Genomic DNA, 25,220 nt, shown 5'->3' with positions numbered 1-25,220 from the left:
ACCAACACAAACCAGTTACAGTGACTGAAGCAGGACCACTGGTGTCTGTAGTCACACGTCACACACCCACACACACACTTATCAATACTTCGACACACAGATAAAGGAGGATGATCGGAAGCCCCGACCTCTGACCCCTGACAACATGAAGCTGACGTAGACCCTGACAGACCAGTGTCAGACAGTGAAGCGTTAACCAGCTCATTTCAGTAGAATCAGAGTTGCAGTAAAAGCATCTATAAATACCTCGGCAGAGTAAAGTGTGTTGACGTGTTGCTGGAGATCTGCCTGGCTGATAATTACAGTCTGTGTTTACACGCGTGTGAGTGACAGCGCTGCAGACAGTACTCTACTCAGGCCAGCAACACGTCAGCTGTATTTACTGTCAAATACAACAATAACCACATTATATGTAGTTTTCTTGTTATTTAGCGTAGATTGTTGAAGTGAGATCTTTGTTTTTGTTCCAGTTTGAATTCAGCCTCGAACCACTGAAACAGGACGTACGGTCACAGAGGAGTTCAGCTTTTTATTACTCTATTATTTATTTACGATGGTCGGTCAGAACTGGACAGAAGTGGTCTAACGCTGGGGCAACACCAAACAAAAACAGGGCAAAAGCAATTTAAGTCATTTAACCCAATATTTAGCATTTATAAACAGTGTATAGAAAATTAATATACTGTTTATAGCAAACTATACTATAATAATGAACAACTATAAGGACATTTTCTGAGGATTTATTAGAAAATGTCCTTATAATTAATTTTATGAATTAATTATGTTAAGGTCTGCATTTACACCAGTAAATATCAGACCAAACCAGAGCTAAAAGACCAGTAAATAGTGGAATAAATCAACCGGATAATGCTGGTCTCAAACCAGTTTACACCAATCTATGTTGGTCTGCAGTGTAAAAAAAAGTTACACAACTCTAAAACTGGTGTTAATTAAATTAAATTGTCACAACTGACACAAGCAAACACACAAACAAAATAAACAAAACAACCCACACTGACATTAACGTTTCTAAACTGGACCAAACTGGCCTAAAACGAGTTGGTCTTCTTCTTTGCTTTCTAACGGCGGTTGGCAACCAGCTTAATGGGTGCATTACTGCCACAAACTGGTTGGTCATTGGTCAGGACTTGGGTAACGTTAAATAGTACTGGTGTAAATATGGGATTAACCAGTTTAACTTGGTTTACAGTGGTCTAAAAAGAAAATTGACAAAAGAAGTTTTTACTGGTGTACAAGTAAGTAATGTGTCTTAAAACTGGTGTCAGTCATAGTAAAACCTGTATGTTACACAAATCTAAACTAGTTAACATTGGTACGTAGTGGCATGAAACTAAAATACAATGTTCCGTGAAAGTAGTGTTGACTGATATTAACTGGTCAAAACTGGAATTTTCTGCACTGATTTAGTCCAAGATAGCTCTGAGCTAGCTTGACAAAACAAGCCCGAAACTAGTGTAAAAGAAAATACAGGTCTAAACCTGGGGAGAGGTCGTCTCACTTAGTCTAGACTGGAGTAGTATCAGTCTAAATTTAATCTACACTGCTGTGACACAAAGTTTTAATTGGTCAACACTAACCGAAACTAAACTAAACGAGCTGTGAAAATACATCAGTATTACTTGTTTATACCAGAATTTACAGGCTTAAACCACCAGGCCAGAATCTCATTTAATAAATAGAATAAAACAAGTTTAAATCTGGTTTTAAAGCTGGTCAAAGTGTCGACTAAAGCAGTCCAACTTGCCCAACACTTACATAAGTAGAACTCACTAGTCAGAAACAGTAACATGTCTTTAAACTCAACCAGTCTAAATTGATGTCAAGTTAAAATTAGTTTTTGGTTAAAATTGGTCTACAGCAGTTGAAAATTGTGATGAAATGAGCAGTAAGAAGGGTCAACACCGGTCTACTGGACTAAATCTAGACTACCACAGACAAACATCTGATCTAAGATCATGGTCATCACGGGTCTAAAACCACTATACATCTGGTCTAAACTGGTCGCAACTGGGTCTGGTTATGATGTGACTGGACCGGTGTCTTTTCATTTGTCCATTCAAACAGATTGGTGTCCAATCAGGAGGGAGTGGAGTCTTGGTCTGAATACACAACAAGATTTCTGAGAGTGTGTGTGTGTGTGTGTCCATTAGCAGTACTGATGTAGCTAAAGATAGAAGAAGCTATTTCTGATCCAACACATCCATCTCTCTCAGAGTGCGTGTAGAAAATAGATAGATAGATGAATATTACACCAGTAAATTCTGGAAGAAACTAGGGATAAAAAAAGAAAAAATACCTGACCAAGCCTGGACTAAAACTCCAGGAAACTTACGACCAAACCAGAGCTAAAACACCAGAATGAAACGAGCGTACTGGCGATAAATCACCGGTAAACATCACACCAAACCAGGGCCGAAACACCAGCACATAATAGGGCCAAACAGAGGCTGAACACCAGTGATTATCTGGCCAAGACATCGGGAAGCTGTGCACAGTTGCTGTCCCGGACCGTTCGACCAGAAGTAGTTTGAGCCCTGAACAAACCAGTTGTGCCAGTGAATTTATTGGTGAAATGCTGTTTCACATGTGACATTGGATAAAAAGTCCTAAAGCCCTGGAAGATTCTATTTTTATTATATCTTGTGAATGTTGTATCTTACGCCGATAGGATAATACCTGGCGCAAAAAAGATAAAACTTGTGCGAAGATCCCTAAACTGTGCAAACAAAATAATTACTTCTGTGAAGATCTTTTTGCATATAATATGGATCCTGTTTACAGAAGTTGTTCGCTCAAAATCCATATCTTATGATAAAGATAATAACTAGAGTGCATAAGATAAAAATAATATCACCCCTTTGGGACTTTGGGGGATTTATGGAAAATCCCATTTCACTTTTTTAAAGAGACTAAAGTTTTGAGAACATGCAAATCTTTCTAATAAATTTGAATGCAGCCCACGCAGCCCGATCCAAACTGTGCAGAACAACTCACAGTCATTCACGATGCATCCGATGCTTAATTGAGTCACACGCTAATTTCAATTTAAGATAGTTTCATTTTAAAAAGTCGTCAAACACTCTGAACTTCATCCACAAATTTTTCATCTGCGGCGTTGAATACATTACTACCCCGATGGTTTGGTGTCATGTTTATCTGTTCAGCAGGACCCGCTAGTTTCCTCCGTTTCACTTTAACGAACACTGACGAGAACGGCTAGTTTACTGTGAGGACAGCGACAAATGCATTAGATCAGAGTGACAGTGCATTTTATTAGTAAACCTGTTGCACATAGACTGTAATTTAAACTGGGAATTTCATATCAGCTTAAACTTGGATAAAGAGTGACATTTTAAGTCCCTTTGTAATGTGAAGGGTGTGTAAACTACATGTGCCTCTTGACATGTGACATGCTGTTTCCACATGTGCTGAACTCAATATCCTGCTGGCTACGGCTCTGCTAACAGCTAGCAACAAGCTGAAGCTAGTCTGGGCTACATGCTAATGTAACCACACACACACACACACACACACACACACACACACAAACACACACACACACACACACTTGAAAAGAGAGAGACACAGGGTGGTGAATGAAAACATGACGGATGCAGCAAGCACACACACATGAAAACACTGGCTTTGATGGTCTGTGAGGACACACGCACACATGGTTTATGAGGACACACATGTGGGTCCTCATAAACCGTGTGTGTGTGTGTGTGTGTGTGTGTGTGTGTGTTATTTAGCGGATGCATGCGGGCAGTCTGCTCTTACCTTGGTGGTGACAATGCAGAGGCAGTCCATATCCACACACACACACACACACACACACACACACTCACACACACGCACACACACACATTTCCACACACACTCACACACTCATGCTCGATACCTCTCTCTCTCTCTCCCTCTCTCTCTCTCTCTCTCTCTCTCTCTCTCTGTCGCCCTCCCCCCCCCTCCTCGTTCGTCTATCTGTCTATCCTCCCTCGCTCGCCCGCTCTCTCGTCTCCTCTATCCCTCCGTCTGTCAGCACTGAGCGAGAGAGAGAGAGAGAGAGAGAGAGAGAGAGTGGGGGGCGAGCGAGCAGTGCAGGAGGAGAGCGAGACAGATGAAGAAGAAGACTGGTGTTTTTTTTGGAGGGGGGAGGGGGGTGTACACCTCCTTGAGTCACTGGCTGGTTGATGACAAAAAGACAGAGAGAGGTAGAGACACATTGAGAGAATGAGAAAGACAGAGAGAGCGAGAGGAGGAGGAGGCGGGGGTTGGGCTCCTGTTGCCATGGTGTTATGCAGCTGTTGCCCTGGTAATGCTGCTGCAGCTGTTGCTAAGTAACAGTGATGGGTGTCGCCATGTGGATTAGAGAGACAGAGAGAGAGAAAGAGTGTGTGTTCGTACCTGCCCAGGTGTGTGTGGTCGACTTGTTGTCGTCTGGTTCTCACACACCGTCAGCTCGTAGAACTCCTGGATGTCTGCACACACACACACACACACACACACACACACACACACACACACACACACACACACACACATTAGGTCCGTTTAAGTATAGTTTTGATGTACTTGTACTTTCTACTTCTACTCCACATCAGAAGGAAGTATTGTTATTTTTCAGCTTTAGTTACTAGTGACTTTACAAATTAAGATTTTACACACAAAACATATGAGGAGCTTGTGAAATGATGCTTTATTTTAGATTAAACTGCTCGGCAACTTCTACACTCAGAGCTGAAACAACTGAGAGAAAATTAATCAACTATTGTGATCATTTTTTTCATGTAAAAAGATTTCATGGCTCCAGGTTCGAGTGTGAGGGTTTGCTGCTTTTCTGTGTCATTATTTTAATAATTTTAATTGACTTTTAATCATTTGGAGGTTTGGACTGAGAAATGTGTGTTTGGTTTGGGCTCTGGGTAATGGTGATGACAGGCATTTCTCATTGTTTTCTGAATTTTTACAAACCAAACAACCAGTTGATTAACCAAGAAACCGGTCAGCATATTGATCCACCACTTCCACCAACCACAACATGAAATGCTGCTTACACATTATATATAATATGATACATAATAATATAGCAGTCACTGGGGCCATTTTTCTGTATTATGAATACTTTTACTTTTCATACTTTGAGTACATTTTCCTGATTATACTTGAGTAACACTGGAGTCTTCAGTGTGGTATTAGTACTTTTACTGAAGTAAAGGAATGAAATTAAATACTTGAGTAAAGTACTTCCAAATTATACTTAAGTATACAGTTCAATACTAAAGCAGTGATACTTTATGTCTTTTCTTAAATTGATGACATTCGCTTATAAAGAGGATTTTGAGGATAGACATACAGTATAATAGTTATAGTTTTGTTGTTCTATTGTAATGTTTCATTTCTGGAATATGCACACACACATATGTATGTATAATATATATATATATATATATATATATATATATATATATATATATATATATATATACATACACACACACACACACACACACACACACACACACACACACGTATATATATTTACTATATATATGAATGTACATGTGCATATATCGTAAGTAACGTAACATTTACTTCCATAGTGTACTTAGAGAGAAACTCGTTTTTTTTCACTTACACATGATCACATAGACATGGCAGTGTGTTGCTGCCACCATGACAAGAACTATTTACTCAGTTTATCCTTGTAATGAGAAACTTTTTCTAAAACATCCTCTTCACATTAAATCAACATATACACTTTTCATGTTATTATGACAAATGTTCTCATTATGACTAGATACCAATTTACTCTACTTTACAAGTAACTTTTCTTGTTATAACAACAAATGACTTTATGATGTTATATCACAAATCTTCCTCATTATTTCACAAACCAATGTATCTCGTTAAAACAAACTTTTTTCATAAGAACATAATAAATTGTAACAACAAACGTCCTAATGTTGCTTTCATTTTTTCAAAAGTTAATTAATGTAGCAGCATCTTTTCAAACAGGTCTGATCGTGTTAAGCTTGATAGTTACAAGTGTTTTGAGGTTATAACCTTTATCTTTACATTTGATGACTATATTTTCAACATATAGCAGGTTCTGCAGGATCTCCTGGTCAGATTTCCTGGCAGAAAGTGCTTATAAAGAATCTGTGGTGCAAGAAATTGGAATAAGTTATCAGTAAAATTGAAAAAAGATAAAGTAATAACTACTTTTTTTCCCCGTTGATGGTCTGATTTGGAGTGATTTTATTGTTGGTTTTACATGATATGTATTGTATGGATTTGATAGTACGAGGATTTCACGTGGACTGTTAACGTGCTGTTTTTACATTTTACAGTAGAATCAAGTGTTTCACTCTGCTGTGTTATTTGTGACATTTTGATGACATGTGTATGTGTTAAACTCCTTTTCACACATCATATTATTGTGTGGTGTAAAAGTGAGATGCCACAGCAGTAATGTTGGGGTGAAGACAATGTTTTTAAATCTGTGTCAGGCAAGAGTGTAGTTTGCAGTTACTGTTAGCTAAAGATTACTGCTGTTTCTTGAGCTAACATGAGGTAAATCGGTCATCCTTTACTATTTCAGCTGGTATCAAGTATTGTTAGTCAAGCAGCTGGTGTTAGCTGCTGCTATGCTGCTGATTAAAAACACCAGGAACTGATTCATCCATCAGCTAATGTTTGGTTAAATGTTAGCTACTGTTAGCGAACTGTTAATACTGTTAGTCAGACACGAGGTCCTGTCAGTCTGTGTGCTCATATTCAGTGGCCTGAAAACACAACGTTCGTGTTTAACGTGTGTGTTTAACGTGTGGTTAACGTGTATGTACGTAACATGTGAACATGCGTGTTACCCAGCAGAGCCTGGAACAAGTCACTCTGGAAGATGTTGAGCAGTTTCTCTGCGCGACCTTTGACCCCTTCAGCAGCTCCGGCCTGACAGGCCTCCATCACCTGCAGAGCGCGCTCTGTATCTGAGGGGAGCAACCAACACAGGCTTTACTGGACTATACTGGACCCTACAGGACCCTACTGGACCCTACTGGACTCCACTGGACTTTAGAGTCAGACACTGAATCGGTATCATGGATTCCTTCATGTCTGTGCTCTAGTAATGTGTTGGTGTCTGTCAGCTGGTCCACAGAGGGAGAACTAAGTAATGACATGAGAACGTTACCTCTTCATGAAATGTTTGGTTCTAGAAACCTGAAGGCTACTCTCAGAGCTAACCGCTAACAAGCTAACAGTCATTAACAATATCTCTCTGAGCTTCTTTGTATTTTGTCTGTGCTGGACCGTTTTTGTTGTCAGCACCATTTCATTCAGTACAGAGTCACAGTTCCTTCAGGAACCGTTCAGACCCTTCACTTTATTATATCATTGTTATGTTGCAGCTTTATGCTAAAATTGTTTAAATTCATTTTCCCCTCATTAATCTACAGTCAATACCCCGTGATGACAAAGAGAAAACAGAATTTTAGAAACTTTTGCAAAGGAATTAAAAAGGAAAAACTGAAATATCACATTGACATAAGCATTCAGACACTTTACTCAGTAGTTAGTTGAAGCACCTTTGGCAGCGATTACAGCCTCAAGTCTTCTGGGGTTTGATGGGACAAGCTCTGCAAACCTGGATTTGGGGATTTTCTGCCGTTCTTCTCTCCAGATCCTCTCAAGCTCTGTCAGGTTGGATGGGGACAGCCATGTTTAGGTCTCTCCAGAGATGTTTGATTGGGTTCAAGTCAGGGCTCTGGCTGGGTCAATCAAGGAGATTCAAAGGGTTGTCAATAACCCCCTCCTGCATTGTCTTGGCTGTGTGCTTAAGGTGAACTTTTGGCCCAGTCTTAGGTCCTGAGCACTCTGGACCACGTTTTCATTAAGGATATCTCTGATATCTCTTTCTCCTGTGTTAGCTTCTCTGCATTGGCTCCCTGTAAAATCCAGAACAGAATTTAAAATCCTCCTCCTCACCTACAAAGCCCTTAATGGTCAGGAACCATCACATCTGAAAGAGCTCATAGCAACTATTACCCCAGTAGAACCCTGTGCTCCCAGAACTCAGGCTTCCTTGTGGTTCCTAGAGTCTCCAGGAGTAGAACGGGGGGCAGAGCTTTCAGTTATCAGGATCCTCCTCTGTGGAACCATCTTCCCATTTGGGTCCAGGAGGCAGACACCCTCTCCGGGTTTAAGAGTCGGCTTCAAACCTTCCTTCTTGATAAAGCTTACAGTTAGGTCCAGCTCAGGCTGGTCTTGAACCATCCCCTAGTTATGCTTCTATAGGCCTAGACTGCCTGGTGATTTCCCATGATGCACCAGGTTCTTCTCTCCTCCTCTTCCTCTCCATCTGTACGCACTCATATGGCATCAATGCGTGTTACTAACTTGTCTTCTTCTCTCTCACGTAGTTTTGTCCTTCCTCGTCTCTCTCCTCTCTCTTCCTGTCACTTTCTGAGGGTATTTCTGCCCTTGGAGCTGCAGAGTCTTGATCTGCTCAGTTTGGCTGGGTGGCCATCTCTAGGAAGAGTCCTGGTTTTTCCACACTTCTTCCAATGCAGAACTATGGAGGCCACTGTTTTCCTGGGAACCTTCAATGCAGCAGATCTGTGCCTTGACACAATCCTGTCTCTGAGCTCTGCAGGCAGGTCCTTCAACCTCAGGGCTTGGTTTTTGCTCTAATATGCATTGTCAGCTTTAAGACTTTCAATAAACAGGTGTGTGCCTTTCCAAATCATGTCCAGTCAGTTGAATTAAGCACAGGTGGACTCCAATCAAGGTGTAAAACATCTCAGAGATGATCGAGAGAAACGGGAGGCAGCTGAGCTAAATGTCAAGTGTCATAGTAAAGTGTCTGAATACTTATGTCAATGTGGTATTTCAGTTTTTCCTTTTCAATAAATTTAGAAAAAAATGGGCTATTGACTGTAGATTGATGGGGGAAAATAAATTTAAACAATTTTAGCATCAGGCTGCAACATGACAACATGAAAACAGCGAAGTCTCACTTGTCTCGTCTCACAAATTTTTAGAGGCTGTACTGTGTGTAAACTCAGTTGAATTTCTGAGTGGATCAGCTGATCCACTGAATAATGAGTGATCTCATCCTTCTGATTTAATTCTAGTGTTTCTAGTTCATCATTTCCAACGTTTCATCTGTTCTTTCTTTCTCTGGTTGAGGGAAATGGGCTTCCATGGTTTGTACAGTATATGACCTTTCTGGATGATTGCTGCCCACATTTGGCTCGGATGAAAACTGAAAATACGGGAATATAGTGCTGTTTTGTTTTTTTTTAACCCTTTTTTTATCCTCAACTCAAGAAAAAGAAATGACAGACGGATCTCACATGAGAAGACAATCAGCTCATTTACAATGTCTCCTGGTTTACTAAACAGATTTTATTCTCTTGGTGCACACAAAGATCTCACAGATTTCCTGCAGACATGTTTTAAGACCTATAAAAATTCTCTGCTTTAAATAATAATTTGGTTTTTCCGCACTCTCTAAGTAAAAAGTTCAGAACATTATCAAAATTTCAAGGCAACAAACTTCAATAAAATTTTGAATTCAACGATTTAACTGAATCCCTCAAGTTTTGGCTTTGAATTTATCCAAATTTTACTTCTGTCAACTCAGAGTTGGAGTGACTGTAAGACTCGGTCATAACAAGTGCTCAATAAATAAACTTTATTGATATTGTTATTCTCATTATAAGGGTGCAGGAAGTTACAGTTCGTTTTCATTTGGGTCAGATAAACATCTGACTCCTCTGCTGTTACAAAGACACAAAGAAAACTTCCATCACGTACCCGTTTTTAAAAATCAGAAAAAATAAGGATTTTTAACCTTAATGCAATTTATGCTGGAAAATTCACATATGTGAATAAACTCCGTGTCTCTAAACAACTTCCTTCGGTGAGTTCAGTCCAAAAAGCCACCGCACGGTCCTCAAAGGGATTATTAAAATATCATAATATATGTATCTACACTGTGTTAACAGAAACAGTTTATCTCATATAGGATATAAAGAATAAAGTAAACATGCAGTGAAATACTTTTTTCTTCATTCTTCAAATAAAAAAGACCAGTTAGCACAACCTTTCTCACTTTATTCAAAAGCACGAGACTGAAGGTTAATGTGTTGGATCAACTTCAATAGTCACTTAAAAAGCTGATAACTGAGGTTATTTCCACTGCTGCTCTGAGGTCCAGAGTATTGTCAGCGTCAGTAACAGCAGTATTAATACGTAACCAGTGGTAGCAGCAGTATTAGTGATCAGTACTACAGGAGAGCACAGGTCACATGACGGAGCCAGAGCAACACACGACACTGGGGTAAAACCAATAAAAAGAAGGCAAATTCGGTGATCCCACTGTAACAGCAGTTATGACAGTCAGAGGTCAAAGGTCAGAAGGTGGCGACTCAGAGAAAAGGCAGGAGAAAAATTTTACTGACAACGAGAGAGGAAATGAAGGGAACTAAAGAGGAAGAAGAGGCTGAGAATGTGAAGGACAAAATAAAGAGTGGACACACAAACACACACAAGAAATACACGCATATATATATATATATATATATATATACACATTCACAGTAAGAAACACACACTTTGTGCACAAACAAACACACTCTGAGAAGTGGTGATATCATGTTTATAAAAACGTCTCACCTTCTCTTTTCAGTGGCATGTCGTCTCTGTCTGATCCACATTAATCCTCTTTAGGGATTTTACAAACACACAGGGCATGCTGGGTAATGCAGTCTTAATCCCACCACTCCCCTCGGTCCACACAGATCATATATATATATATATATATATATGTGTGTATATATATATATATATATATATATATATATATATATATATATATATATATATATATATATATATATGTGTATATATATATATATATATATATATATATATCAGACCCCATGATTGGACGATGCCCTCGGCCTCCATTTGATTGACAGCTCTGTTAAAGTAAAGAACAGGAATGTTTCTACTTCTGATCAGTCAACAATCACACACTGATTATTTCATCTATAAGTCAAATTTCAAATATGTGTCTGAGTAAAAAATGAAAGGAAGATTAAGGGGGGGGTTAAATAATAAATAAGACAATTACAAGGAAATGATTATCAAAATAGACAGAAAAGGTGAAAAAAATCAGAAGATATATTTAAGTGAGTAAAATAATAGATGTTAGAACATATTTAACACATATTATCAAAACTTATATAAAAATAAAACCATAAGTTCAAAACTCCACTTAAAGTGTATCAGGTTATTAAGAATTGTTATAGTCAATATTAAACCAATAAAGGATTATTGATGGAGACAAACAGCAGGAAGACAGCATTGCATACATGTTAGTTAAATGTCTATAGCGCCTCCCTGTGGGGAAAAGCTCAAAGTGCAAAAGGTGGAAATGGTCACCTATCATCTGAGGGGCCTGTTTTTTATTTTTAACTGCTGCTCCTGTTCCTGTTGGTAAATCTGGAGTCGACTCTAATTTTACTGCCGTGTGTGTATTATCCTCTGCTTGAGATTTTCACAGAAAAGGCTGAAAGTAAAACTCTTTCCTCCACATCTCATCACCATCTCCACCATTTGTTTCCCGACTCTCAGCGGAACCAGCATAGTCAGAGATCTCTGGGAGGTCAAGGTGGCCGCCCGTCACTAAAACGCTATGAAACCGCCTCAGAGTCCAGAACGATCAAGTACAGGATATGAGCTCAATAACGTCAACAAGACGACGCCGGACAGGAGTTAGACCCGGGGCTGCAGATGGTGAGTAAACACGACACGGGTGAGAAGAAATGAAGGATTTCCTGTCCCTCACTCTTTCCACCACAGTGTGAAACTACAGTTCCCATGATCCTTATGTTGACATGGAGTTGGTGACTTAGCTGTGGGCTAGAAGCGTTTTTTTTATTCAGTGTCTGTTTCCATTTAGTCAAACTGTTTCGCTGGGCCCTCACAGCTTCGCCTCCCAGGCAACATCCAACCTGCCCGGTCCTCTTGCTGGAGGTTGTTGGGGCTGAGAAGAAGTATTCAGACAGTCTGTTGCCTGCAGTTCTCCCACTCCTCTTCATTTGCTGCTCAAAAAAAAGGCCTTTCAGCTGTTTGTGTTTACAGATAATTCTCCTAAACAGTCTGTGGTTGGATCATCATCGTTGTTTCCACTGGAAACGGTAGGTTGAAATGCTTTTATAGAGGATCATAACTAATCAAAGAAATGTGTGTGTCATGTTTTTGGTGGTGGGAAAGCAGGATAACAAACTAACTCCTATTGTACTAATCATCTGTGATCATATTATTTGCTGCATGACGTAAATTCATATAAATGTAGAAAATAATATTTCTATGACGTGTTTTTTTTTTTTTTTTCTAGAGAACCTTTGACTTCAATGTGACTGAAAATCTTCTCCGTCGGGTCCGAACCCAACAGCTCTGCTGTGTCTCGCCTCTCCTTTACTGTCATCTGATTATGGCCAACAATCAAACTGAGGGTTGACCTCTGACCTTTAGGCCCCTCCAGGGCCGTATTCACAAGGGATTTACTTCACCACTAGGAGTCTTCCTAACCGGTGATGAAGTTCCAAGCCTCGCACAAAACTCCTGCGAGCAACTTTCAGTGAGGAAATGTTTTTTAAAGAAAAAGGAAATGTAAAGATCTGACAAAACAAATCATCAGACTTCGATGTGGAAGTTCTTCACGTAGCACTGAAAACTGCTTCCCTCCAGTGTAACCTGTCGTCTCTGCTCTCAAAATGAATCCATGGAAATTTGGTTTGAGATTTTCATTATCATCGGGTTTTTACAGACACTGATGTGACGAGGCACACTGACTGCAGCACAACCCAGGATCCTCTGGACCTCAAACTCCTCTCAGACCGAGGAGCTGCTTTTAGAACTAAAAGGCTTCGTGGATCACTCCCAGACCAGAAACCGAGTCGCGTCTGACAGAGTCGCGTCTGACACAGGCCACTTGGGAGGAGAATAAGACCTCTGACCTTTAGTAACCCCTGACCTTGACTGACCTCTGTCCTCCTGTTGCAGGTGTGTCTCTGCTGCTGCTGCTGCTGCTGTCCATCCGCCTGTCTGTCTGTCTTTCCATGTGTCTGTCTGACCAGTTCTGGACAGAGGAGCGACCAGGTCACCATCAACATCAGTGTAACTGGTTTCATCCAGTGTGCTGCAACAGTTTACTTGTATATGGCTCAGGTCTGTTGATGTAACTCTGTCTGCATATGGTTCTGTCTGTGTCTCTGTTGTTCAGGTGATCGGGTTATTCTGGAGATGCCTGTACTTCCTGTGATGACAGGAAGTGATGTCATTCTGCACTGTGGGAACTAAAAATAAACAACAGAATCGAGGCTCCTTTCCTCAGGAATAGTGACGGCATTGGATCTGGACCTGATGGAGAATTTAACATCAGTAAAGTCCAACAGTCTGATGAAGGTCTCTACTGGTGCTTTATCGATGATGATGCTGAATCTTAGAAACCAGAGGAAAAAGAGGCTGCAGAATTTCATTCAGAATCCTCCTGTTTTGGCTTCAGTATCACAGTGATCCAGTGAAGGTTGTCTGTACGTCCATGGCTACACTGCAAACAGGAGCTGATCACAGCTGGTTCAGCAACTTTTAGTCGGACAGTTTGACTGGACGTGGATGAATACAGGCTGACAGACAGGGTTCAGGTTGTGGCCCGCAGCTAACCCACAGACTTTATACCTCCACGTCGAGTTCTTATCTCCGCCCGCAGGAAAAAAGCCAGCCAATATTTCAAACTGATCCGCTGTCCAGAAATGCCCAAGATGACCGTTGTCTTGTTTTGTAGACGCATAGCGGTAAGTGCTGAGCTCACCTGAGACACCTGAGGTAGCAGAAGAGGCAGGGCATGGGCAGGTCTTTGCCCACCTTGGGTGGCGAAAACATTAACGCTGACGCACAAATGACATTTCCTGTGACTCTTTCATAACTAAAGTCAACTTGTGTTTCTCCAGGTAAATGCTTTTAATGTGAAGCCGCAGCAGCAGGAAATGTTCGGGTTGCATTAGCAGTAACTTAATACAGCATTTTCTTTCCAGGAATGTCTCCACAGACACTCAGTTCATAAAACTGCAAATATATTCATATTACACTACTTTCATCGGTGGCCATAGGCTCAGTCACCGTTGTGTTACCTCATTCAGCGACAGAGACTAACGTAAGAAACATTTCTGCAATGAAAATCTTCAGGATTGCCACTGTAACCAATTTACATGTTTACAGCTCAAAAAACATGTTTAAGTGTACAGTACCTCTCAATACTCCCATGACTTGTATGTGGTTGTTGGAGCGTGGCGGGGAAACGTTAGGTGTAAAGTTTGGTTTGTATAAATGACAAGTCATCAAACCGGGTCAACAAGTTATACAATAAGTTGATGTAAAACACAAACTTTGAGTTTATGCCATCTTAAATCAACATACTAATAACGGTTCACTCTGGAAAATAAATAATCTACTTTTCCCTTAAACTCGTAAAAAGGTCTATTAGTGTTGGTGGACTATAAAATCAGATAGTTACTTATTCTTAAATTGATCCTTTAATACAATAAAGAATTAGGTTGGTAGGTCTTGTTGGAGCAGATGTACAGCAGCCAGGAAGTTTGTTTTACCTCCAAAACCGAAACCAGGCCAAAAAAGTCAAAAAGCTAATGGGCGGACGGGTGAGTGAGTACCCGCTCTATGCGGAGCTCAAAGAGGCTAAAATTCAAACGTCTGGGGTTAAGACTTGCGTGTGATAGTATCCGCAGCTGCTAAATAATTCCCGATAAGCCTTTATTTATTTATTTATTTATTCTTATTTATCCGTTAAATCGATTATTTCTCAGCTGTGTTCGTATTTCCAGTCAGGCACCGCTCAGGCCGCCTCGCTGTTCGGGCTATTCTCCCGCCTCCCCGAGCAGCGACCAATCAGACGACCTTTCGGGTCTGATTGGTCGCAAAGCGGGAGAGGCCGGAGCTTAGCTCGGCACGCGACTGGCCCACTCTATAGTCGCTCACGTGGTTCCGTGGCTGGCGTATAAAAGCGCGGGCTTGGGTTGAATAGCTAACAGTTAGCAGCTAGCCATAATTAAACGCGTTTGAATTAGTTGAAGTAAGGACTCATCAACTTGCACACGCACACTAACACACGCACTCACATGCACAGAAGGCTCGGTGGGGGCTTGTTTTCACGCACGGAGGGGGTTTTCGGGGATGTTTTGGTAGTTGTTTTTCTTTAGGGGGTGTGTTAGTGTGTGTGTTAGCTCCATGCTAACTGCTTCCTGCAAGTTAGCCGGAGGTGGCTAGCTTGAGAAGCTAACTGTTTACCTGGTCGTTTCTTACGGTTGGTTTTAATTATTCATGACGGCGCTCCGGGATTGGTGGAGTCGGCGGCAGGGGCGGGGCTAGGACGGGTTTTTAGGATATGGGGGGAGGGCTTATCCACGACACACACACAAACAGATCTATTTCTGTCACACACTTTGAGTGAGAGTGTGTGATAATATTGGAAACAAAGGTGGGGGGTTTGAGGACGACAACAAGTGGACTGGTGCAGAATCCTGCAGGAGGGTGAGTAAGATTGACTTCACATTGATTGATGCCGATATATAGGTGACAATGATAAGTTTGTGAGTTGGTACAGCTCTGTAAACACGTTTTTGTTTGGCTTCTTCTCTTGCTACCTTGAAAATGAGGAAATCAGGTCCCTGTCAAACACTGGTCCCTTTGAACACGGTGACATTCACCTGTGACCCCTCACCACTGGTCCCATCTGTCAGATGAACAGTTCAGTCACTTGTTTTATCAGGAGCTTTAAGTTATCCACTGACTCACAAGAAACAAGGTTAAAGGTTAAAGGAGAGTATGGCAAACAGACATTTGGTTTAGCAGAAATATGTTTCTTCTACTGATCCCTTAGGTATGTCCTCTATACATGTTTTGTGCAGCGTGCAAATGTACACTCAGGGCAGAGTTCATTCAGAGTTCTACGTTGGTTATCATTATGTTATTATGTATGATACGTTCATATTATATTATAAACTTATTTGTAGCAGATTGTTAGTCAAACAGCTGTGCAGCTGCTGTAAAAAGAGCTGGATGGAACAGTGAAAATGTTTTATCTGGATATAAACTAGACCTGGACAGTGCATGTGATTTTTAGCAAAACGTGACGAGACTGCTCTCCATCTGTTTTGTGACTTAACCTACACAAAACTGTTCTGGACCGACGGTCGGATCTTCTGACTGGATTGAAACAAGAATTAGTGGATTCATCGATTAGTCAATCAACAGGAAATTCATCTGCAACTATTTTAATCATCGTTTAATCCCTTGCATAATTTGTCAAACAAAAATGCCAAAAATGTTCCCTTTCTATGATTCTCCAGAATGAGGATTTTTAGTTTTTCCCTGTTTTACATCATTGCAAACTGAATCTCTTTGGGTTGTGGACTGTTGTTGGGACAAAACAGAACCTCGTAGATGTTACCTTGGACTCGGGGAGACTGTGATGGACATGTTTTGCCATTTTCTGAGACTTTATAGCCCAAGAAACTGGTCGAATAATGGAGAAAATACTCGGCAGATTAATTGATCATGTAAATAATCATTAGTTGCAGCCCTAACTCGGTTTCCTCTTTACTGTGTGCACCTGTACGGTCTAATACAGTACAACAATTCTGCCATAAAATCAACTGTCTTGATCCTATAATGTTCAGTTTGTGTCAGTTCAGTTCCCCTGAGCTCAGAGTCAGTGATGGTGTTGTACACATTTCTGCCAACGTCACCACAAACTGAGCCTTATAGACTTTATAAAGATGGATGCTTTGTTGGACTGTAAAGGTCTATCTGATAAAGTGGTCACTGAGTCTACATATGTGCAGAAATAATGAGTCTTGAGGTGCAACTTGTCCATCCCATTTATATGAATTAAGGTTGACAAAATATTAAGAACACAGTTTTATCTAGATGTACCTAGTAATAAATTGGTAAGTGTAGCTTAATTTAATCACTGTGTCGCTGGAGAATCGGTGTTTCCACTGAAGAACTTGATTTAAAACTTAAAATGTGTCTGACTTGGGTTTATTTCATCACTGGAGTCACGATTTAACATCACTGATTAAGATGAAGAGAAAAAGACTGCAATACTGGACATTACTTTCATTTATTTTTCCTTTTTTTCCTTTTCTCTTTCTCTTCACCTGCAGCCTGACCTTTTCAAATTTAACACAAAATGACCCAGTAAAAAAAACAACTCATTCCACAATTGTTCAACTGTTACAGAGTGACTGAGACTGTTACAATTAATCAATTATATAAATAGTTGGTGATTATTTTCTGATCGACTAATGGTTAATTGATTGATCATTTCAGCTCTAAATGTAATTATTGAAGCGAGTCTGTCGTCTCTCTGTTGTTTAATGAGCTGGTGAATCTGATGGCTCTGCCTCCTGTCAGTCAGACTAACCCCTCCTCTGTCTGTCTCTCTCTAGATCAATGTGATTGGCTGACCTGTCCACAGGTGGAAGATGATCAGGATGTCATTGGACAAAGAGACAGTCCTCCCTCACGAGGTGCCCATCAAAGTCAGCCCCACCTACCCTGCTACCGTCACCCTATCAGAGCAGCCGCAACTGGCTAAGACCCGCCAACTCTGCCCAAAAAATGGCCTCCAGCCACCTGGCAACAGCCAGCCCCCCCTCACTGGCCCGCCTCCCCCCGCCCAGCGAATCGGAAAGAGGCGTTACTCCGTGGGCGTTGGCTTCAAGGGACTGGCAAAGCGCCGTCGCCGTGCCAACAGTGACAGCCAATCAGAGCCTGTGCTACCAAGTCACTTTTTGTTGGGCGGGAACATTTTCGACCCTCTGAACCTCAACTCGCTATTGGACGAAGAAGTCAACAGGTGAGACCTTTTAGCGACTTTTCTTCGCAAAAGCACTTAGCGAAAAATCCAGCGACTTTTTGGACAAATCTTAGCTACTCTCTGTAGAAGAGAGTCGCCAGTTTTGCCCCGCGAGCGTGAGGTCGGGCTTTCCCTCCCCAGGCAGACTTTTCTATACGACTCATTCAACTGACCACATGGCAGCTAACACAGACCTGAATGAGTTTCTAACTTTTTCTCTGACTGATCATTTTACAGGTAAATACACCTGAAATCGCAGCACAGCCGTTGTCTTTAACTCATGTGTCTGTTCGGTTTTAAAACCAGGATTTCAGCAGCAGAGCAGCAGCTCGGCAGTGACAAGTGGTTAACATGTCGTCTCAACGGGCCACGTTTCAGTCACTGTTTCATCCTTGTTCCGTTTTCTGACAACAGAAGCAGAAGAACATGTAGATGAGAACAGCTTTATTGGGAATTCAGCCGCATTAAAACACTGTATATGTGAGCACAGAGAGTAGGAGAGAAGCAGACAGATAAAAACAGATACTAGGTTTTGACCTGATATTGTTACTCATTTTCAGGGACTGTAGTGCTGCGATGATGAATCAAGAAATCGATTAATCGTGAAAATGAATGTTTTCATATCGAACATTTGATTGTTCCAGCTTCTTAAACATGCGAATTTGCTGCTTTTTCTTGTATTACATGAGAGTAAACTGAATACCTGTGAATGACATTTTGAGCTCTAGGACTTTTTAGGGATTTTTCTCAGTTTTCTGATATTTTATAGATTAATTGATCAGTTAATAAAGAATGGAATTTACGGATAAATCGATAGGAAGATAATCATTACTTGCAGTCCTTGAGGACAGCGTACACTTCAGCAACCAGCCCGTAACAGTCCAGTAACCTCTTAAAACCAGATGATACACATTTTCTATAAAACCTGGAAAAGTAACGAAATGGGAAAATTCCTTTTTTCTGGCTTGGAAAAGTGGGTTTTTAATCACAGGCTGTCTGGAGGTCTTGTAAAGGCTTAAAGAGCACTGAATTCAGTGGCTTCAATAAAAGACCTTAGAAGATTTTAAAAAGTCTTAAATTTCATTAATAAAGGTCTTGAATATTTTTTCTTACCTGCTGTAGACACTAGCATTAATTATGAATGTATATGTGGTTGTTGGCTGTCGGAAGTCCGTATACACACAAACTACAAGCCTCTTTCACTTTCCCCCGCTTCTCTGTGTCAAGGTCAGATGTAGTTAAATGATTATATTATCAGAAATGATTGTTATATACTGTCGGGAAGAACTGCCAACAATGTGATGTCAGTATTAAATATTTGCAGTCCATATTGTCCCACTGGTTTTCCACCACAATTTCATACTTCAGTCAGTATGATGGTGAATCTCCTATTAGATTTCGTTCTATGTGGAATAAAAAAGGTCAAACAGTTTTAAATTTAACTTGGTGAACCTGCAGAAACCTGAATCCAGCTATTCCGATGTTTTTCTTTTGCTTCGATATGTGTGAATATGTTTACTAGTCCGTTAATATATGTGTTTCTTTGTTGTTGTAACGTGATGAGACGTTATTAAAAATGTGCGGTAAAAAAAGATAGTAAATGACAAATTATTTGACATGGAATGGGATTTTGAACAGAGGGGAGTCTGATTTATATAGCTCAATATCACAAATAGAGTACAGCTGAAAGTTGTGCCATTGAGTCTACTTTATGATGTTTATAATGTTGAGTTTTTTTTTATTAATTCAGTTCTATTTTTTAGCCTTTACCTTTAACTATGAGCTCGGTAACAGCCAGAGAACTGAATTTACAGATTTCTGACAATTAAAACAAAAACTCAGCATTTTAAACTTCATAAAGATGGTTGTTTCAGGTCTGATGTCCATTGATAGTTTTTCAGAAATTACTCAAATTATAATTATAATCTATTAGAAAAACAGACTGGGACGGATATTATACTTACTAGTACTGGGTTAACCGACCCAGTACCGATGGGTTGTTTTGACCTGCTGTTATTTTTATTCTACTGTTGTGTTACTGGATCAAAACAGCCTCTTGGCTTGGTTGGGTTATGGCACTGACCCACACATTTCTTATTGGCGTAACTTTTAATTTACATCTGAACATTGAACTCCTCCCCTCTCCTTCTCAGAGCAACCAATCAGGAGACACCAAAGTGCTCGCCCCTGCCGTCACGGGGCGGAGACCCTGTAGAGATCCTGGTTCCCCGTGACATCACTGATCCCCTGAACCTGAAGGGAGGTGGGGGGGGTGGGAAGGGGGGAGGGGGCGTCCTACTGTCCCCCCTGAAGCCAAGGAGGAGACACAGAAACAGACACCATGGAGGTGGCAGCGGAGGCGGCGGAAGCAGCGGAGGTGGAGGCGGCGGCGGCGGCGGAGTCGGAGGAGTCGGAGGAGTCGGAGGAGGGGGAGGAAGGGAGGTGATACCAGCTCGACTGTTTCCCTCCACAGCTGGACTGACAGGTGAGACTGGAACATCTGGATCTTTGATGACATCTAGAGGACGCTGCAGGAAAATATAACTTTAGAAAAATGTTGTGCTGAGATATGATTGATAAAGTTCAGTCTGATCACCTGTGATCTCACTGATCAGACCCAATTCATCAATTAGTTCTTGTTTACTCCCGTCTGATTTGTGGTCTGGGTCCAGAGTCAGTTTGTATTTGTATTTGTTTGTGTTTGGTTGTATGTCACTGGGTGTTGTGGCTATCCTCAATATAAATACCGTAAACTTGAACTATTGATTGATAAATTACATAAGTTATCATCAATAATTGTGACAAGTATCCATGTTTCCACTTGTGGATTTGATCGCAAACAAATGAGGAAAAGACCTACCAGAACACAGTTTACCTCTTAATTGAGCCTTAATGTGTTAATACAGAAAAAGGTCATTAAAATGATTTTGTGACTGCAGTACCTCTATTGACCATTGTTTGTGAATGTGTTAATAACAGTTAATAACTGATAAATTTGAACTAACTGCGAGAATTGGACAATGCTGTTGTTAATTAACCTGTGAAAAACATGTTAGTAAGTTATTATGATGTTAAGCTCGTTCTCCAGGTCCTTTGTTGACCGTGGGGGGGGGGCAGTGTTTCTGTTAGTAACACAATAATAACCTGTCAATAACATGTTAACAGTTACTGTATATGATGATTGCAGTTCCTCGGTTGACCACGGAGGGCAGTGTTTCTGCATCTCCTCTTCCCTGTGAACTCAACACTGCCATCACCTGTAGAGATGACGTGGCCCCGCCCCCCATACTCCCCAGGAGACACACCCACCCTCCGCCGAGCCAAGCCCACAAACCTGGAAGCCAGGGTGAAGGACGCCAACGGAGACGGCGACGCACCGCCTCGACAAGGTCGGCAGAAGGAGCTGCAAACGCTGTCACCGTGGCAACCGTGCCTCAGACAACCAAATTCCAGACACCGCTAGTGGGAGGGGCTAAAGCTGGCAGGTGAGTGTTACACCTGAATCAATTCAAACATAGTAATCGGAGTGGACGCCCCAGTCACATGACCTCTGTGCTGCCCCCTGTAGGTGTGGAGGACCTCATCCCGGCTCCGCTCAGCCACCAGAGAGGAAGAAGAAGGACAAACGCCGCTACCAGTACGGCAACCACAGCCGTTACTATGGCTACCACGGTTTCTATGGCAATGGGTGGGAGGGGCGGGTTGGGGCGGAGGAGGACCCACGGCTCTGCCTCCTGGAAGCCAATTGGTTCAGAGACAAGATGGTGCTGGACGTGGGCTGCGCCGCTGGTCACATGACACTGAGCGTCGCCCGAAGGTTTGACCCCGCCCACATCATGGGAGTGGAGCTGGACGAAAGATTGGTCCACGCTGCCAAACACAACGTCAGGCACTTCCTGTCACATGATCTAGTGGTGGAGGAGAGGAGGAGGAGAGGAACAACGGTCCCCTCCTCCTCCTCTCCTACAAGGAAAGGGGGAGGAGAGAGGGAGGATGGGGACAAGAAGAATGAAGAGGAGGTGATTGAGCAGAAAGAGAAGGAGGAGGAGGAGGTGGTGATGGAGGAGTTCCAGCAGGCTCTGTCCCTCCTCTCTTTCCCCCTGTCGTTCAGGGTGAGTCGGGGTCCTCTCTCTGCTCCTCCTCTCCTCCTCCCCCCTCCCTCCTCCTCCTCCTCCTCCTCCTCGACAAGGTTCCCCAACAACATCACCTTCATCCAGGTGAGTCTCAGTCAGACACAGTCAAGAGGCCTGTTCCAGAAATCAGGTTTAACAAACTCTGACTCAACCTGACCTCTCAGGGTTTTCAGCTGATCAGACTCAGTCCAATCAACCTTTGGTATTTTTACTCTAAGTTAAGCGCCTGGTCAATGGGGGGGGGGGCTTTATCAACGGAGCTCCGCTACTGCGATTCACCATGGCAACGGGTAACTAAAGAGCAGAGCCTCCGTTTGAATCCAGTGGAGCCAGAAAAATTCACCTGTGACATTAATGCACATTTCTCTTTACAAACAACAATAGTGACAGAGTCTGAGCTGAGAAAAAGAGTCAGTAATTATTTACACTATTACTCTTTGTTCAGTGTCGTCCACTAGACCACGTTCTTCAGCAGACTTTCATTTCCTCAGTGGAAGATAGTGTCATATGAAATGTTTTAACTATGTTTATTCAGCCTGAGGGGAGCAAAGTGCCGCCGGCAGCTGAAGATGAAAATGTGGATCAAACAGATGAGACATAAGTTTATGGATCTATGATTGTGACCTCTGGGTCTGACCCAGGAACAGCCTCGTGATTTGGATCATTTTCAGTTGAAAAAGCGTCGAGGTTCAAACTGAGTGTAAATTATCAGACGTCTGCAGCGTTTAATGACTTTATTTCAACACGTAGGAAAATTTTTAAACACAGTAAATGAAATATTAAAACCAGTTCAGACACATTTAGTCCAGTTTTTAAATGTTTGTCTTTTCATCTTCACTAAGAAATATCACATAATCTCCAATATGATCAATATCCATGATAGGGATGTCCCATCAGATCGACCAATCACAGCATGAGAAATGATTCTTCATCGATCAGAGTCCCGTGTGTCTAAAGCTTCAGATTTTTTTTTTAATTTTTTTTTTTTTTGGGCAGAGATTAATGAACGGTAAATGTGTCAGTGCAGGGCACTGATTGACAGCCTGACAGTTGTCTCCATGTTGACTGAAACTCAGGGTCTGGTGGAGAAAAGCTGCCAGACAGCAGGTTAGATTTACAGAGTGAGTTACCATGGTAACCCCACTCAGAGTTAACTGAAAACCCAGAGTTTTCCTCAACTCAGGCTTAACAAAGTCAGAGTTTTCACTAAACCCGCTTTCTGGAACAGGGTCCACTTGTTTTTATTTTAGTGTTGTGACGTTTCAGATTATTTAATGATCTCTACTGTTTCTGACAGAACAAACACATGCAGATGGCTTTAAAATGAGTGACCAGTCATTGTAGGCATCTACAACAGACGATTAATGAGCACTTGTTCTGATCATAGAATAATCCTTCGTTTGTTTGCTGTTTTCTGGCCTAGAATGTTCCCAAAACAGTTTATCTTTAGGTTCTGGACTGTTAGGTGGACAGAATAAGACACGTGAAGACGTCAGGTTGGGATGTGGGAAATTATAACATGCCTTTGTCACTGTTTTATTTGTTTTTATTTTTATATACAAAATGAGTATTGAATAATCAAAAAATGATCTGCAGATTAATCGACGATGTAATAAACGTTAGCTGCAGCCGTAGCTGAGGAAGTAAAAGTGCTAGATTTGTCATTGTACTTTAAAAATCACATCATGTCATTCAGAAAAAAACTACTTAAAATCAGCAGCCTGTGGTAAAAGTAACCGTACGACAGCTACAGCACGACACGACAGTGTTTACAACAGGAAACGCTTTTTATCATTTCAGTCATTTCAGCTCAGGTTTTTTATGAGCAAATTTAAGTCACGAACACACTGTGGACCGCGAGTTGTGATTAACCAGAATAGGCCTGTGAGGTCACCTGACACCTCTGACCTCAGCGCTATGACTCCTCCTACAGGGCGACTACGTGTCAGAGTGTGAGCCGTGGCCAGGGCGGGGTCAGTATGACGTCATCATGTGCATGGGCGTCACCAAATGGGTGCAGCTGCAGTCGGGTGACGTGGGCGTGGTCAGACTGTTCAAACGGGCCTATCAGAGCCTGTTGCCGGGCGGATTATTCATCCTGGAGCCACAGCCATGGAGCAGCTACAGCCACAGCAAGAGGGCCTCGGTAGCACACTTACACTCACATAAGCACAGAAAAGCTCCAGGTTCAGTTCACGCTGTGTTTTGTGACCTGATTTAAAGGATCGTTGCTGTGAATATATCTGTTTTGTAGGAAACGACGTATCGGAACTACAGGAGTATTAGGCTGAGACCTGAACATTTCACTTCCTACCTGACCGACAGCGTGGGCTTCACCTCATACAGACTCCTCAAAGACACAGGTAAACGTACTATATACTGTCAAGACCGGAAGTTTTTGGACACACTTTTTTGTTCTTCAGACTTGGAGCTTCAGCACATTCAACATAAAATAAAATAATGGAAACTATGTTAAAGTGCCAACTCATCGCTGTAATTTGGGTAGGTTTACATCATTATAGAAAGAACTGTGTGGGAGATACACAAAGCCAAAATGCAGCACTACTACACAGACAAAGTGCAGATACTGCATTTTGGATTTTAGGGCCGTCATGTAGTTATTAGATTTACAGGTTATAACTCAGTTTCGACCAAATATGTAGTTACTGTGTTTTGCCTTTGGAGGGCAGTGTGGTTACAGGTAGTAACAGCAGGTGTGCTTTAATAAAACAGCTCCCAAAGTTCAGATGGAAATGACACGTGTTGAGCACTGGGGGGCAGCAAACAGTGCAGAAATTTTGTCAGAAACACAGCAGAAGAAGAACTACTGTTTACAGTGCAGACAAACAAACCTCATGTCGGTTCTCAGTTTGTTTATTGACAATATTCTAATATATTTGTACGTACGCGCATCGTTTTTGTGAATCCCTTATGTTTGTGGACAATAAAATCTACTGTAAACGGAAGTTATAACAGAATATAAATACATTTAATGGCTGAAAAACTGTCGACCATAAGTTGTGTCTAAAATGACGTTTGAGTTCATGAAAATCTTAACGATGATCGCTTGAATGAGAACCATATGGAAGCAGTTTATGTCACATGTATAGCCTCCA

General features: G+C 41.5%; 2 protein-coding genes across 6 annotated transcripts in view; one reads left to right on the top strand and one right to left on the bottom strand.

The window, feature by feature from the left end:
* The window catches only part of dlg4b (discs, large homolog 4b (Drosophila)), a 32,334-nt gene extending 21,592 nt beyond the window's left edge, over positions 1-10,742 (bottom strand). Inside the window, 4 exon segments of the mRNA XM_040140737.1 lie at positions 4,426-4,499; positions 6,891-7,010; positions 10,702-10,730; positions 10,732-10,742. Of these exon segments, the coding sequence (XP_039996671.1) occupies positions 4,426-4,499; positions 6,891-7,010; positions 10,702-10,730; positions 10,732-10,742 (234 nt within the window).
* A 4,389-nt stretch (positions 10,743-15,131) lies between these two features.
* The window catches only part of mepceb (methylphosphate capping enzyme b), a 37,315-nt gene continuing 27,226 nt past the window's right edge, over positions 15,132-25,220 (top strand). For 4 of the 5 annotated variants that reach the window (XR_005708480.1, XM_040140739.1, XM_040140740.1 and 1 more), the window contains exons 1-7: positions 15,139-15,639; positions 17,562-17,971; positions 20,125-20,456; positions 21,159-21,456; positions 21,540-22,188; positions 24,038-24,250; positions 24,359-24,467. Coding sequence is in view for 4 of the 5 variants with exons in the window: in XM_040140739.1 (XP_039996673.1) it covers positions 17,598-17,971; positions 20,125-20,456; positions 21,159-21,456; positions 21,540-22,188; positions 24,038-24,250; positions 24,359-24,467 (1,975 nt within the window). In the remaining variant the exon portion in view is untranslated. Of the gene's footprint in view, positions 15,640-17,561; positions 17,972-20,124; positions 20,457-21,158; positions 21,457-21,539; positions 22,189-24,037; positions 24,251-24,358; positions 24,468-25,220 lie in introns of all 5 variants that reach the window. The other variant, XM_040140741.1, reaches the window with a different exon arrangement.

Source organism: Xiphias gladius, chromosome 12, assembly GCF_016859285.1.
Source record: "Xiphias gladius isolate SHS-SW01 ecotype Sanya breed wild chromosome 12, ASM1685928v1, whole genome shotgun sequence".
NCBI lineage: Eukaryota > Metazoa > Chordata > Actinopteri > Istiophoriformes > Xiphiidae > Xiphias > Xiphias gladius.
This window is presented reverse-complemented; position numbering and strand designations above follow the sequence as displayed.